Source organism: Miscanthus floridulus, chromosome 6 (genome assembly GCF_019320115.1).
Source record: "Miscanthus floridulus cultivar M001 chromosome 6, ASM1932011v1, whole genome shotgun sequence".
NCBI lineage: Eukaryota > Viridiplantae > Streptophyta > Magnoliopsida > Poales > Poaceae > Miscanthus > Miscanthus floridulus.
This window is the reverse complement of record NC_089585.1, coordinates 10,391,360-10,407,461: the sequence shown is the minus strand read 5'-3', so window position 1 is coordinate 10,407,461 and position 16,102 is coordinate 10,391,360. Positions and strand designations below refer to the sequence as shown.

Genomic DNA, 16,102 nt, shown 5'->3' with positions numbered 1-16,102 from the left:
TCTGCCGACTCTAAGATCCGCCACCGCCGCCTTCGATCTCCGGTGACTTCTGCAGGGATTGGGCAGCGCGGCGCCGTAGGGAGTGCGGAGCACGGAATGGCAGGGAGTGGGGAGTGCCGAGTGCGGCAGGGAGCGACCGCCTTGGGTCTCCGGTGACCTAGGGTTAGCGTCGGAGGGAGCGGGAAGCACAGTCGTAGGAGGAGCTAGGAGCGTGTCGCGGTCTCGCAGAAGGAGCTGGGAGCGCGGTCGCGGGAGGGAGCGACTAAGCGGGTCTGGCTCAACCCGGTCAGCCGGCTAGGTCAATAGAGAGGAGGGAGGGGCAATAGTGTCCATACAAAATATCTAACACGTATACGTACGGCCTGTGGCTCATGGGACGTAGAATCTAGCATTTTTGCGGTTGTTGGTAAATTGCATGACATATTTCCAATATGTGAAATAATAATGGCAGATTTCGAAACCGTGACAATTGTAATGGTAGATTTTGAATTAACCCCTGTTTTGCACCTTTACTCAGGCATGTCGTGGAGAAGAATGCAATGTACTACCTTGTTTCTAAAAGAAAGTGCTGATGCTGCTAGCTCTGCAAATGAGAAAATATCAATTTTAGCCATGCACCCCCACGTTTTCTTCGAAAGTTTCCATAACGTACTCCCCCACCAAGAGAACGCGGAAAATGTGATTCCCCGCTGTCCGGCATAGGCAAAGACGCTAAACTACACGAGTAAACCCATCTCGCAATTCCTTAATAGGCACCACCAGCGAATCGCACACGGTTTCCATTTCTAAATGGAGAATAACCAAGCAAGGCTGGCTCGCAATTCCTTAACCCCGCATCGCATGCGCTGGCTGTCAACGTGGGCGCGCCCCGGCCGTCCGATCCTGCCACCCCGAGAGCTGCCTATATTTACCGAGCTACCCCTTGCCTTCTCCTCTGTCTCCGGGTGTTCGTCCTCTCACCTCCCCGACGAGGACGACGACCCCCGAGCGCTGACCTGGGGGCGGCTACGTTACAGAACAGAAGCGACGGACGGCGAGAGGACAAACGAGTCGAGGAGAAAGGAACAGGAAGGCTGAGGGGAAATTCGCCCCGGTTCCCGCTAGGTATATTGCCGCCCACCTCCCCTCCTCTGTCCTGCCTCGCGGTCCGACCAGCGGAATGGGGGCCTTGTTTCATTCCATTCCTCCCCGGTCTGTCTAGCGTAGGTCTCGCCTCTCCGAGTTGCGCGCGATGCTGATTTGCTCGCCCCATTTGGTTGCGTAATGTGCTGTGGTTGTCGTCGATTAGCAACCTGTGCTGCTGCGGCGATGCTCCTTTTCCTTTTGATTCAACGCGCCTAGGATTTGGTCTCCTGTAGCTGCAGGCGCCGTTCCCCTTCCTCACGTGTTGCTGATTGCTAGTTGTTCAGGTGATTTGGGAGAACGAACAAGCTGTGGACTGTGGTGATTAGCAGGGGATTCAGTTGCGGCGTTCTATGGAGGTACGGTGTTTCCCTCCACGTTGCTGCATTTCTGAACAATCTTCTTTTGAACCAACGTTTGAGTACCACGGCTGGCCTCGTTGTTGTGTTAGCCTCTTAGAGTATGTTTGGTTCGCTCAGTCACAGACACTGCAACACCTCCTTGCCAAACTATGACTAAGGCGTGGCCAACAGCTTGGTATTATGTTGTTTTAGTGTAGCAGATTTTACCCATCCCTTACTAGGCTGTAGTATTTTATTAGGATAATTTGCTCCATATCAGTATAGCACTCGAAAAATAAGGATGTATATTGACATGTCGTACCTCTGTATCAGTCTTTTCTTAGCACAAAAAGAGGAGTATTTTCCTGGCATTACTAATTTGCAGTCCAGCTCTAGATTGGCAGGGAAATAGGATGCTATAGTTGGATGTGATGTCAAAATCAGAAGAATGCTAGTTGAGATTATGGAAAATGGGGTTTACATTAGACAAAGGCTTTAGTCTTCAGAAACACTCCATATAACCTGGCTGCAATCTTTCCTTCTAGTCTAATCATGTCTAGTCAATTATGCTGTCTTAGCTTAGACAAAGTCTTTCATAATTTAATCAGGCAGATTTGCAGTCAATTGGCGCTTGGTTTACTTTACTTTTCTTCAGGTAGACTAAAAGTTACCTCAGCTGCTGCACTAGGAAGAAAAATAAAGTACCTTAGTTAAGTGTTCGTGACAAGGATATTTAATCGAGTAGAAGATCACTGCATCCCAAAGGAAGGGTATCAAACCAATGTGCCATATGACTAGTTTGTGAATGTTGCTCCTGTTTTATCACACCTGAAGGCCAAGCACTCAATCATCCTTTATTGATGGCTCACACTGGAAACTTGAGCCAACGTGATCACACAATTGACATACCAATGAGTGATGGTACCTCCCCATCAACATCTCACCAGGATGATCCCAACGGCTTGGATGAGTTGCATGACAGCAGAGGTCCTTTGAATGAAGCTCCACCAGGCCCAGAAAGATCTTCTGGCACAAGTGATGTATCTAACTCTCATAATGCATCCTCTGCAAGAATAGATCGAGGCTATCGTCAACAGAATCCTTTGAATTCTGGCTTCTGGATCTCAATCGAGCTTATTGTAAATCTTAGCCAGATTGTAGCAGCTATTGCTGTTCTGTCTGTATCAAGGAATGAGCACCCACACGCTCCATTATTTACATGGCTTCTTGGCTATACAGTTGGTTGTATTGCTATTCTTCCACATCTTTATTGGCGCTATCTTCACCGCAACCGACCAAACATGGAGCAGGAGATGCCACCCCAAAGTTCGTCAGAACGGAACATATCCGAGACTAATTCTTATGCAGCAGTCTCATCTCCTCGCACATCAGAAGCTGTGGACAGTGCCAACAGTACTGGAGTCTCAAGAATTAACTTACCACTGGCAAGTCCAAGGTAACATTCTTCCATTGGATAAATCTGTGTGTACATAACTGAATGATCACCTATCTTCAATAATATTTTGCAGCCTTTTTCCTATTAATAACCACATAAAACATTAGTCTTTCAGTACTTCCTATGACTTTTTTGTACTCTGGATTTGATATTTGAAAGGTGTCCTGTCAAAATGCTGCAACTGTTTGAAGTTTTTTCCTCTGATATTTCAGTTCATAATGAAGTAACGATGCATTAATCTTTGTAGGTTTTACGCGATGGTCGCTTGCTTTAAATTGATGCTGGATTGTTTCTTTGCTGTCTGGTTCGTTGTGGGAAATGTGTGGATATTTGGTAGTCGTTCTTCTGCCCATGATGCCCCTAACTTGTACAGGTATGTGGTGCTCAGGTTGCAATTCTTAATAATCCACAACCTTAGATGTTTTATCTTTTGTTTGTTAACATTTTCAGGATCTGTATAGTATTTCTTGCGTTCGGCTTCATTGGCTACGCCCTGCCTTTCATTTTATGTACAATGATATGCTGCTGCCTGCCCTGTATAATATCCATTCTGGGCGTCCATGAGGATTTGGATCTGAACAGAGGCGCTACCACGGAGGCAATCAATACTTTGGTGGCGTACAAGTTCCAATCGAAAAGGGTTCATGATGGGGATGTGGGAGAAGATGGTGGTGGAGTCTTGGCGTCTGGAACTGACAAGGAGCGAATTATTTCTGCAGAAGATGCTGTGAGCTCTCTCCCATATTCCTTTTCATATATCATGCTGCCTATTACACATTTGTAACAAATTTAATTATTGGGGATCTGCAGATTTGCTGCATCTGCTTGTCAAAGTTCTCAAACAATGAAGATCTGCGTGAACTTCCCTGTGCACATGTCTTCCACATGGAATGCATAGATAAATGGCTCCAGATAAACGCGTTGTGCCCTCTTTGCAAGGCCGAGATAGGGGGATCAACAACAAGTAATCCAGAGAATGGCTCTGTGGGTCCTGACAACGCCAACAGAGTAGGCAATGACGTCGAGTCACAACGGTAGCTGCTCTCTGCTCTCTTGGCCTCTCCCATGAGCATGAAGAGGTTGATGCGGACTAATTAAACTGATGAACATATAACAAACTACAAGTAGGAATGTTACACACTGTATGGTCCAACAAGTCCTTTTTTTCCTGATGGACTTGTTTCATATTGCCAATATAGTATTTTCTGCCTGCAGTGCAGAGCAGTGTGTTCAGTATTGTTCTTGGCTGAAACATTTTGGCGTAGAAACCATGTCTGCTGGGTGCTGGTGGTGGCCACCTAAGATGACCCCACTGCGTTGGTGGTTGATGCTATGTTGCTAACCTCCTTGCTGTTAGAAGTTGCCTGGTGACTGTCTCCTTGTATATAAAATGTTACCTGATCAGCTGGCACCCCTGCAGCTCCCGTAATGGTTAATCTTGTACATTGCATAGATTCATGTATATATGCTAGATAATTGGTACTACATGTCTGCAAGGTACAGTTTCCTTCTATTCCAAAGATGTATGCATGCAGGTCTCTGTAACAGCGAGGCAATAGTGACTGCGTTACTGTAAGTGCACGGACAGATCTATCCATGATGAAAAAGAGAGCACATCAATCCGTGAAATATGAACCCACATTTCCTAATTCCTCACGTTTATTTAGAGTGAATCATACTAGCACAAATGCAGATCCAACAACCTGATGCTCCCACACATGATTAAGCTGCAGAAAGCTTATCCATTCTTTTCATTGCACCATGAAAGCTGCACTGTCAACTGTTGCTTGCCCTTGCATCCCCAATTCCCCGTAGAGAGAAGAAGAACGTCTCCAATTATTGTTCCTTTTCTTGGTTTGCTCTGATGATGATACTGTGCAGGAGGCAGACAGTACACGTACAGCTATGCTAAACTGATCACTTTACTGTTGCTCCCTCGACTCTTTCCTGTTTCGGCAGCCTGGAATCGATCTCTAAGATATTTTTAAAGACAAACAAAATAATCTTTAACATACCTCTTTAATCCCAAAAAGCATGCAATTTTTTTTGTCTCGATCACGTAAAAGATTTACGTGTTTTTGTACTAAGAGAGAATAGTTTGATTACAACTCGCACTTTGTGGGCTCCAGGGGGGTGGTGACAGAAGTAGTTTGGGCGCTGACCCTCCCTGGACAAACACTGATACACGATACACCTATGGTACTACTCGCTGCAATAAGCAACCCAAGTTTGTGGCGCCGGAAAAAAGCATGCAATTTTAGAACAGCATTGAGTCAAATGATTTAAAGTTTGATCAGATTTATATATATATAAAAATCAATATTTATCATACTAAATAAGTATCATTAAATTGATCATCACATTTTTTTTATAATATATCTATTTGAAGTCATATCTACTGATAATGTTTTTTACCTAACTTTAGTTTGACTTACAAGACCTAGAATTGTTTTTTTTTTTGAAAGGAGGCAGTAATACAATAGAGTGACGTACACAGCCCACGCTAGCCTGAAATTACTGGATCTGCACTAGTATTAACGACTGAGCTCAGGCTTGTGTGATTGACTGACTGCATAACAGTGCGTTGGTTACTTTGCTTAAATGCGCAGGGACAAGAACAAGCAAATCAGACACTAGATTTTCTTTTCAGTTTTCACAAATCAGCTGGTGGATCTTTGAAAAGAAAACCACAGTTCAGCTGGGGCTGCTGGTGCCTGGTGGTGGACACTGAGGCATCGAGGAGAGCTGAATCTGGTCAAGAATTGGAGAGACCTATCTCCATCTGTCCGTGCGCGTGCGACGGGCCCGATTTCACGTGCCGCTGGGCCTATCTAGCTCATGACCGACGGGCCAATAATCATGCCAAATCATGCGACTTTTTTAGGTAGATGGACATGGACACAGGTCCACGTCCATCTCTCTCATTCCGCCGGCCCTCCAATCCGGTTCCTGTAACCTGGCGGCTGGCGCTGTCGAGCGAAGTCGAAACAGGGCAGGCAGGCAGATTGGCAGGACGCGCGGGCACGCGGCGGCCCCCCTAGGCCCTAGCTAGCGTACGCGCGTGTGGGCGCGGCCAGGCGATAAGGAGAAGGGAACGTGGTGTGCCGGAGGAAGACGACGACGAGGCGGCGGATGGAGCCCCGCCCCGCGCGCGTCAGCGCGTGCATGCATGCGTGCCCGTGCGCGTGCGTTTGGCTAGGCGAGGCTAGCTGTGCGTGGCGCGGCGGCGGGGCCGGCCGATCTGATGCGTCGTCAGTCACTGTGCGCAACGCATGCATCATGCTGGTGCGTGCGGCGGCGATGGCGGTGGCCTGGACCTTGAGAGAGCGCCGCGCTCGAGTGCGTGCTCGCGTGGGCGAGATTGAGATGGAGCGAGCGAGCGCCGATGGGGCCGAGCGGGCGGCCATGCATTGCACGCGTCGTGTCGTGTGGTGGCTGGCTGAGTGGGCGTGTGGGCTCGGCCATGCATGTTTGACCGATCTGGCTCGGTCTGCACGACTGGATTGGCATCCCTGCCCTTGTTCCCAACCTCCTACTATGGAGGGTGGTGCTTGCTCTTGCCGAGGGGCGAGGGCAGAACTGCCAATGCACGCCACCGGGCACCAGGCGTGAACGGGCCCCGGACGGCCCGACCCTATCTATTTAACCACCGGCATCCCAGCCACTCTCCGTCCGGCGCTCAACCAATCTAACAACATCATTCCACATTCTCTTCTGCACCTGCAAATTGCGGCAAACCATTCTGCCGCGCATCTCTTGCTTGGCCACCATCAACTAGCTGGCTAGGGTGTCGTCCATGGAGTCGATCTCGGCCTCTGTCCATCGCTCCGCCGTGTGCTCGGCGTACGGCCGGCGGCGGCGGCAGAAGCCGGTGGGCGGCCTCGCTGGCCGCTGCAACGCCGTGCTGAAGCAGCACAAGACGAGGTTGTACATCCTCGTCAGGTGCGTCTCCATGCTCCTGTGCTGGCACGACCACGACGCCGACTGAGGCCAACGGACTACCGGGCGGGTACATATATATATACTGAACATAGCCTGGGGATCGATCGGACTGCCCCGGGCGCCGCAGTGTAGTTCGATCACTATGCGTCGTCGTCAGTGTAGGTTGGCTTCTTTTATTTGGAGCTGATACTTCATCAGCTGGGCAGCTGGCTGATTAATTGGATTGTATTGATTACTACTCCTAGGTGATAATGCATATACGAGGAGGCGATGATCGGTGAAACTTGAAGTGTAAATGAATGAAATATATAAACATATAATAACGACGAGCTGGTTAATTTCTCTTGTGGTGTGTTTGCATGATTAAGCATCAGCTACCTGCTGGTAAATGGTGTTTCAGACAAGTGCTCAGCTAACTGACCGACCGCGACACTTTTCCGTGCGCGCATGCATCAAGAGTTGAATTGACGTTCGGCGGGTTTAGCTTACGGGCGAGCTAGATCGGCTGCCTCTTCTTTAACTTGTAATGGAGTGAAGTAGTGAACGATAGCTCGCTGGACGTACAGCATGCCCCAGAGAGAGGAGCCGGAGTCGGAGAAGAGTAAGAATGGTGGATCACCGGCGGGCGGCGGCGAGGCCTGAGTCTGACTGTCGTCTGTCGGTGCGCGGTTCCACCTCCACCCAGGCCTGGGCGTTCGGGTTACCCGATTTTTTCGGGTCGGGTAATTCAAAATTCGGGTAATAAAAATTGCTACCCGATATTACCTCCGAAAAAACACTACCCGCAAATTCGGGTACCCGATAATTCGGGTTCGGGTTCGGGTATTACCCGATATACCCAAATTTACAGAAAACAACAAACTACACTAAATTTCAGTAGCGATCTATACATAATTTCAGCAGCAATTTGTATAGAATTTCAATAGCAATTTGTAGAGAATAATATATTATAGTCACTCATTCAAATAGAGAGAATTATATTCTAATAAAGTGATAAGTTAAATGGTTCAGCTAACAACACATGATGAATATAAAGACAAAATAAATCTTTGGATAGTTCGGGTAGTTTGGGTACCGGGGGATATTACCCGAATTACCCAAACTAATTTTAGGTAATCAAAATCGCTATCCGAATTTGGGATCGGGTACCTCGGGTTCGGGTAATTCGGGTTCGGGTAATTCGGGTACGGTTAATGGGTATCGGGTATTTTGCCCAGGCTTACCTCCACCTGCGCTCTCCATCGATCTCACAGGTCGTCGCGAGTGGAGGAGGCACCTCCTATTGGGCCAAAAGTAGGCCCCCACGAAAATTCCCAATCTACCTAGAAAGCCTTTTGATTTCAGAGGGGTCATGGGCCGAGAAAGTCTATTGCTCCAGAACAACGCGATCCAGTGTTACTCCTTTCCCTTCCCAAAATAATAATAATAATAATAATAAAGGCACTGCTAGCGCTCGGACGGACGCTCGTGCCCGTATCCGAACGCCTGTGGCTGCAGTCCATTTCTGCACCTGGCGCTGCTGCTCCCAGGAAACTGCGCCCCCACTTCGTGCCTATGTCCGGACGCTCGCGCCCCATCCGCTTTCCGCCCGCGCTTCCTCCGCTTGCCGCCATCACCCTCCGCTTCCCGCGCCTGCTGCTGAGCAACGCTCCATCCCTCCGCTCCCCCACCCACATGCATGGCGCCCAAGCAGCTGCAACAGGTGATTGTGGCAGGGTAGGTCATATTGCAACATATGCAACATCCCGATCTACTTTTGAAACATTCAGATAAATCACTTGCAGCATACGTACGAAATAGTTGAAACACTTCCAAAACACTTGGATACTCTTGAAAAAAAAACATTACAAACATATGTAACATCCAGATAAAACACTTGCAACATACGTGTGAAATGTATGCAACATCCAGATGAAACACTTACAGCGAACGTCTAAAAAACAGATGAAACATTTAGAACAAACACTTGAGATATACATGTATAGCCATTGCAACATGTGCAACATCACGATCTACTTTTGCAATATCAAGATGAAACACTTGCAACATCTAAATGAAACATCTAAAACACTTAGAAACACAAGCTTGCAACATGAGCTGCGCAATGTCACCTTGATGCTTGGACGAGGTACCTGAGCAGCGCGGGCACGCTAGCGAAGGAGAGCGCTGGGACGGCCAGGAGCTTCCACATGCCGAGGTCGAGATTCCCGCTAGGGAGGTCCGCGTTGATGAGCGCCCGGAGGAAGTCATCCCCCGCACCGCCGAAGACGTCTGACTCGTCAACCACGCTGGCGTTGACGAGGTTCTGTAGGAGGAGTGGGCGAGGCGTGGCGGCAGACGCAGCGCGCAGCGGCAAGGCGGAGTGGGGCGAGCGTCGACGAGGTTCTATAGGAGGAGTGGGCGCGGCGTGGTGGCAGAAGCGGCGCGCGGCGACGAGGCGGAGTGGGACGGGCGTCCGATGCGCTGAAGCCGCGACGAGCGTAAGCGAATAAGGATTTCTGTGATGGGGATTCGGTCGTAGGGTAGAGATGGGGGAGAGTGCGTAGAGGAAAGCAGGCCGATTGTCTATTGGCCCGATCGTTGCGGAATAGGGACGTTTGGATGCACATGCCCGCACGGAGGCCTAATCGTCGTATTGCCGAAAAAAAATCGGTTGTTGCTCCGGCGTATCTTTCGGAGATGGAGCCTAACCTTCTCGACTACTGGCATGTGGGCCCCATGGCCCCACCAGCCACCAACTCTGTCTCTCTCCACGCCATCCTCATCGTGTGTGCTGCCGACGACGACCGGGCATGGTGCTGTCGGGCAAGGGGGTCGGCATGTGTGGCACTCGCCCCACCGCCGCCGACGAACCGGGCACGGTGCCACTACCAGTAGCAGCTAGCACGACGGGCGATTGCGACGTGTTCGGCTGGGGCCGGCTGGCTAGCTGGGCTGGTCAGCCCCCTCACATGGACACTGTTCCAATGAACCAGCCCGCAGTATTTTTCTCTCACATAAACGAACCAGCAACGATACGAACCAGCCAACCGAACATGCTGTGTGCCGTCGACATCGAATCAGAGCCAGAGGAGCCTACCGCGCGAGTCCATCCGGATGCATAAATATATCTCCGGTGACCACGGTGTGGTAGCCTCGCTCTCAGCACTGTGTTTTCCCGTCGTGGATATACCTACATGCTCCGGCTGTGCACGCGCTTTAGGGCATGTTTAGATTCTAAAAAATTTTGCGTAGTACCCGTCACATCGAATCTTGCGGCATATGCATGGAGTACTAAATATAGACGAAAAAAAATTAATTACACAGTTGGGTTAGAAATCGCGAGATGAAACTTTTAAACCTAATTAATCTATAATTAGACACTAATTGCGAAATACAAACGAAAATGCTACCGTAGCTAAAATCCAAAAAAATTTGGATCTAAACGGGCCTCATTTCAAGATAACTCGGTTCATGAATGAAAGCGATTCGAGACTGGAGCCGAAGCCCGCATAGGCATAGGCATAGGCATAGCGATTCAAGAACCGGCATGCTACTACCAGTTGACATAATTGCACCAGGAGTGGAAATGAAATCACATCTCCGATTAGTAGTGCAAATCATATTGCATGCGTAATAAATCACCAACAACGCGTGACCGCGACATTCAGAAACGGACACGAGTCGTAAGAACATACTTCTTCTATTTTAAATTACAAGGACAGTCCTAATGGTGTATTGATGATAGTTTTTATCATCATTAAATGACTTGTCATGTAGGTAAAACGCTGACATGGCAACGTAATTAATGAAGAAAGAGAACAAAAATCATAGAAATGGTTTCTTCATGAAGAAATCAGGTCAACTCTTGACCCAATGCACCAAAAAACCATGAAATCGTCATTAGGGAGAAACCACCAGTTTCTAGGGAGCTCGTGTCACACTCCCATTGAAGGAAGAAGATAGAGTTGGGAGAGAGAAAGAGAAAATAATTATTACTCATAGAAATTATGGATTGGAAAGCAGTACTTTTTTGGTGCGGTATCCTATGTTATAGAAACTATTAGTTTTTTTCATTGGGACTGCCTTAAGTTATTCTGACTTAATTTTCTAAATAAATTTATATATATTTATAAAAATTAGAATGACTTATAATTTAAAATGGAGCAGGGAGTGCCATTTTTCCGTTGAAGTATCCTTCGTACACAGGACCAAATATCCTATAATCCAATCCCATAATCGATGAATCCAAGCTACCCAAATTATTATAACCATAATTCAGGTTGTTATAGTTCCATTCATAATTCTGATTCTATTAATCCAAATGTGATCCAAACAAGCTCTACATCTATTCGATAATCCTGGTTCTATTAATAATCCAAATGTGATCCAAACAAGCTCTACATAGTCTATTCAATAAGAGAAATTACAGAGCAGTATAACCAGGGAAGTTTAGTGATTTTTTTTTAATTTTAACCTTTTTTTAATATAATTTTAAATTTAACATTGTCGGATTTTTTTAACTAACACTTTTAGCCGCGCCTATTGTCCTGGCGCAACCAAATGCTTGTGCCGCGTCATGTATGGTGACGCGACAGCTGGCTGATATGGCGACGACCGAGGACGTTAACCGGTAACGTGGCAGGGGCTGCCGCACCACCTATCACTGACCCGTCATGGCTAACGGCGCGGCAGTCCCAGGTCTGTGCATCTCAGCCGGCAGCACCGAGTCTGTATGCGATGTCTGCCTCGTTCTTCCTTGCATGTCCTGAGCAATGAGCAAGACATCGCATACGGACTTACAGTGCTGCCGGCTGAGAGGCACGGTCAAAAAATAGTTTAAAAAAATCGACAATGTTATATTTAAAATTATATTAAAAAATGTTAAAATTAAAAAAAACCGCAGTTTAATCGGGGTCGCGAACACAAAAGGCATCGATCCATTCTTTTTCTCTGTCTGTCCATGGTACTGGGTATGTTATTCATTCAGTGCATGTCTTTTTTGGATGACACACATCCTATGCACCTCTACTATCCCTATAAACGTCTCCCTGTCATTTATTCTAAAGGAAAATTTTAGTCCTTGTCCTATTGGATGTTTGGACATATGCATAAAGTATTAAATATAGACGAAAAAAATAACTAATTACACAGATTGTGGCTAATTTGCAAGACGAATTTTTTAAGCCTAATTAGTCCATGATTTGACAATGTGGTGCTACAGTAAATATGTGCTAATGGCGGATTAATTAGGCTTAATAAATTCGTCTCGTAAATTAGTCTCCATCTATGTAATTAGTTTTATAATTAACTCATATTTAGTTCTTCTAAATAGTATCCGAACGTTCGATGTGACATGGACTAAAATTTAGTCCATGAAACCAAACACCCCCTGAATTAGGTGGACAAGCTCGTGACCAGAGGAAACCTAAGGGCAGTTCCAATGGGGAATAATGATGGTTTCCATCTCTAATAAATGACGTGTCAACTCAGTAAAATGCTGACATGGCAACCTAATCAATGAGGAAAGAGAAGCAAGATAGAGGATACTGTTTCTGAGAAGGAAAACCAGGTCTACTCTCGAACAAGGCAAGAAGAAACCGCAATTTTAGCGTTGGGAGGAAACCACTGGTTTCTACGAGATGGGGCCCACGATGGCCATGACGCGCTTGCCTGCCGGCCACTCCCCTCGTGTGCTGGCCGTCGGGCGCCTGCCGACCGCCTCGCAAGCATGCTCGTGCCACCACTCGTGCTCACGTGCTGCACTGTCGGGCGCCCGCCGACCGCCACGCAAGCTTGCCTGCGTCACTGTTGGTATTTATTAACTTGTCACTTATTATAGTAGCCATCTATTAATTACCTACATCTCCTAACATTACTTTAATAGGTTGTCATCCATAGTGATGGTGTCAGAGATGCTTGTTGGTACTGCCTAGCATCACTACTAGAATGATACTAAGTAGTTCTTTATTATTTTATGTGACTAGAAATAATATAAAGATATATGAATGAAAAGGAATTTGCAAGCGCACAGATGATTATATCATTGTAGCACTTCACTTGGGAGTATTCTAGATATCGTTATTTATATTTTACCACAGGAAAGGTCTAGCATGGACAAGTATTGATAACTTATACTATTGATGGAGAAGTAAGCCATAACCAATATTCTACTCACAAGTATTGATCAACGATAATGATAAATCACTTATAGTACTTCTTTCTATGGCATTAGTATGGTCAGGTAGAATATTAGAGGAATAATTCATAAGTCATTCTTAATTACAAGTCAAAGCATATATTGATTAGTGCAATTACACCTAGTAATCATGGCTAAGATCATCTTTATATCTACACATAAGGGATATTACTAAGGAAGATTAAGAATATAGCTTGTCTTCCTTCGTAACTAGATCCTACTTGTATACCTATATTCGAGGAGTGGACTATAAAGGACTCAACGTGAGTGTCACATCCGCGATCTACCACATGGCTCGGAATATAGGGTGTATCCACACGTAAACAACGTATAAGCACCATGTTTACACAATGTCGACCACTCACCCCGTGTACTTTGGAGCGAGCGCTATACAAACTTATGCGTAAACATAATGATAAACTAGCTATACAAAATATATAATCAAAGTAGATGAAGAACATTATAACAAAGAACCTGGATAAGATGAATATTAATATAGTCATAACAATTGTAGCAAGTATATAAAAATAATAGAGATACAAAAAAGCGGGGGTACAAGGATTATACCAAACCACGCTCTTGACACGATCCAGAATCCAAGTGAAGCCTGCTTACCTCCCTCTAGATCTAACCTAACTGCTATGCCCTAGAATTGATGGAGCTCTAAGGATGATTAGGGTTTATGTCTTCTCAAATGACTTGCTGCCTCAGGGGGTGACAGGGGCTAGTATATATAGGCTGAAGCGTCCAACGTGAGCCCTTGGATCAAACTGACTTAAGGAACGGTGTAGATGCAACCTAGGAGGTGGTGGAGAACCGACATTGCAACACGAAGACCGATAGGTGGGCCTAGGGGCCGAGCGGCCTCTATAGGTGGGGCTGGATGGCCCCACCTGGCAGCCTTTGCCTCTCTGCCTCGGCGTGGTGTCCTCCAGAACCTTCTAGTGTCTGTTTTGCAGCGGATAAGCGCAATTAAATCTGACATGTAGGTCCACCTTGATGGTTTTCTAGTTAAACCCTGCAGAAAATACAGATTCACCAAAACTCGTGGAATTTATTAGTTTAAACCCCTAGACCTTTGTTGGTGATCATATGTATGCCCTTATGCATATTATATTAACGATTTATAATGGTTATTAACTACCATCAACAAGTGTCGGTGTTGTGGACCGGCGGGCCCTCAACCAACTAGTAAAAATGTACTGTGTGTCCCTAATCCTGGATGGTGATGCAAAGAGACACAAGGATTATACTGGTTCGGGCAATGGGTGCCCTATGTCTAGTTTGTGAGATCGATCTTGTATTCCTTGCACCGAAATGCTTGTAGTAGGGGGTTACAAGCAGGGCGAGAGAGGGAGTTAGTCCTAGGACTCTGCGTGGAGCGGTGTGAATTGCTTGAGATGCCGATCTCAAGCAGCGGGTAACGTGCGTGTTACAGAGCGTTGCTTGCGCGTGAGTGAGTGAGTTCGTTCGTCTGCCTATGCCTCTCTCCTAGAAATAGTCCCGGTCCCTCCCTTTTATAGTCGAAGGGGGGTTAGGGGTGATACATGCATTCGTTATGCAGCGTCCTACGAACAGAGATGGCATGTCCGAGCCCTGTAGCCTGTTACTATGGCGGTATGGTCGACGGAGCAGTCCTATCCTTGATGCACTGGAGCAACGCACCAACCACGCCCAATCCTATGTGACGTGGGAGCTCTAGTGATAGCCTGACACAGGGCATGGCAGATGACATGCCGGTTGCTGTGCGCTAATAGTGTGAAGAGCCGAGGCTCAGTTGATGCCAAGGCCGAGCCATCTTGGGGGGCTCGATGGGCACGAATCCTGAGGTTGCCAAGACCCTAAAGTTGACTACCGAGGTGTGGAGGGAGCAGTTGGTCTTGTACACTGATTTCGAGGCTATAGTAACCCAAACCTAACTCCGCACGCCGCGTTGTCCCTGGAGCAGGAGTTAGGTAGCACAGCACAGTATGGGTGCCGATCGTGGGCACAGCACCGAGCATAGTGGCCAGTAACCCTTGCCATGTCTTGTCCTGGACGGCATGGCTCCGATGTGACTGGCGTTCAGTCGGCCACGCCGCTGTGTCGAGCCGTCGTTTGGCTGATATCGTGGGAGCGGTTGAACACGCCGGGCGAACGTGACATCTTGTTCGAGAAGTTGGTCGAGGCGAAGGCAGCGGGGTTGTTTTGCTGAGCCGGCCTTGAGCGAGGTGGAGAATCGGCGTCTCGTCCGAGGCTGCACGCGTGGGGTCTCGGGCGAGACGGAGAATCGGTTCCTCAGCCGAGGCCTCGAGCGAAGCAGAAAATTGGTAGGCCGTTCGAGGCCTCTAGCGAGGCGGAGATTCGGTAGGTTGTCTGAGGCCTCTCGTGCGGGGCCTCTAGCGAGGCGGAGAGTCAGTGGCTTTGGACATAGCCGGGGTTTGGCCAATAGTTGTCCCTTAGCTTTGACTTTGACGGTGTCTAAGTGATCTTTTTGATTGTTGCTTAGGGGATCCCTTCTCGTGGTACCTGACAGTAGCTCCTGAGCCTCAGGGAGAGTGCGAGCGCTCTCTTTGAGGTTTTGTCGAGACTCAGCTCGCAGTAGCTCCTGGCGGGATGGTGTTTCGTACTCAAGGCCTCGGTGGGTGCGCGCGAGCGCACCCACCGGGTGTAGCCCCTGAGGCCCTGGAGGAGTGGATTTATTCCTTCAGGGGGTTTTCTTGCGTTGTGAGAGGGGTTTTATTGCGTTTGCTGAGCCCATGAGTGCGAGTTCAGGTCGCTGAGCCTCGACAAATTTGCAGGAAGAGCCCCCTAGCCTCTACGCGGAGCCAGAGGGCCGTCAGAGGTTCCCCTAGCTTTTTGTGCGGCCCTCACACATCATTTTTGTTCGAAATAAGGGGTGGAGGGTGCCATGCTACCCTCGGTGGGTGCGAGCAGTGACACCCCCGGTGAGCTGTTATCGGGTAAGTCCGAGTGGAGGCCCATGCCTCGTTCGATAGAGGTCAGCTAGCAGTCCATAGACGCACTCTAAGAGTACCAGAGGGCTTCTCTAGTGGGTGCCGGGGCCGTTCGATGGGCCCCAGT

The 16,102-nt window shown here is 47.8% G+C and overlaps 1 protein-coding gene across 4 annotated transcripts; it reads left to right on the top strand.

Annotated features, from left to right (window-relative positions):
• Positions 1-956: 956 nt before the first annotated feature.
• On the top strand, positions 957-4,383 carry LOC136457603 (E3 ubiquitin-protein ligase At1g12760-like). Of its 4 annotated transcripts, none has more exons than XM_066457631.1 (6): positions 957-1,104; positions 1,410-1,481; positions 2,119-2,919; positions 3,167-3,292; positions 3,370-3,646; positions 3,730-4,382. In XM_066457631.1, the coding sequence occupies exons 3-6, from the start codon at positions 2,324-2,326 to the stop codon at positions 3,955-3,957; spliced, it is 1,227 nt and encodes a 408-aa protein (XP_066313728.1). In that variant the 5' UTR covers positions 957-1,104; positions 1,410-1,481; positions 2,119-2,323; the 3' UTR covers positions 3,958-4,382. The 4 variants fall into 4 exon arrangements, with proteins under 4 accessions (XP_066313728.1, XP_066313729.1, XP_066313730.1 ...); XM_066457632.1 differs by having other exon boundaries at positions 1,402-1,481; XM_066457633.1 differs by having other exon boundaries at positions 2,703-2,919; positions 3,730-4,381.
• The last annotated feature ends 11,719 nt before the right edge of the window (positions 4,384-16,102 follow it).

Excerpts from the sequence above, each read along its gene's own strand:
- LOC136457603 (XM_066457634.1), top strand. The coding sequence starts at position 2,324 with ATGGCTCACACTGGAAACTTGAGCCAACGTGATCACACAATTGACATA. Across the intron at positions 3,293-3,369 it reads GATGCCCCTAACTTGTACAG|GATCTGTATAGTATTTCTTG; the intron begins GTATGTGGTGCT and ends TAACATTTTCAG. Across the intron at positions 3,647-3,729 it reads TTATTTCTGCAGAAGATGCT|ATTTGCTGCATCTGCTTGTC; the intron begins GTGAGCTCTCTC and ends GGGGATCTGCAG.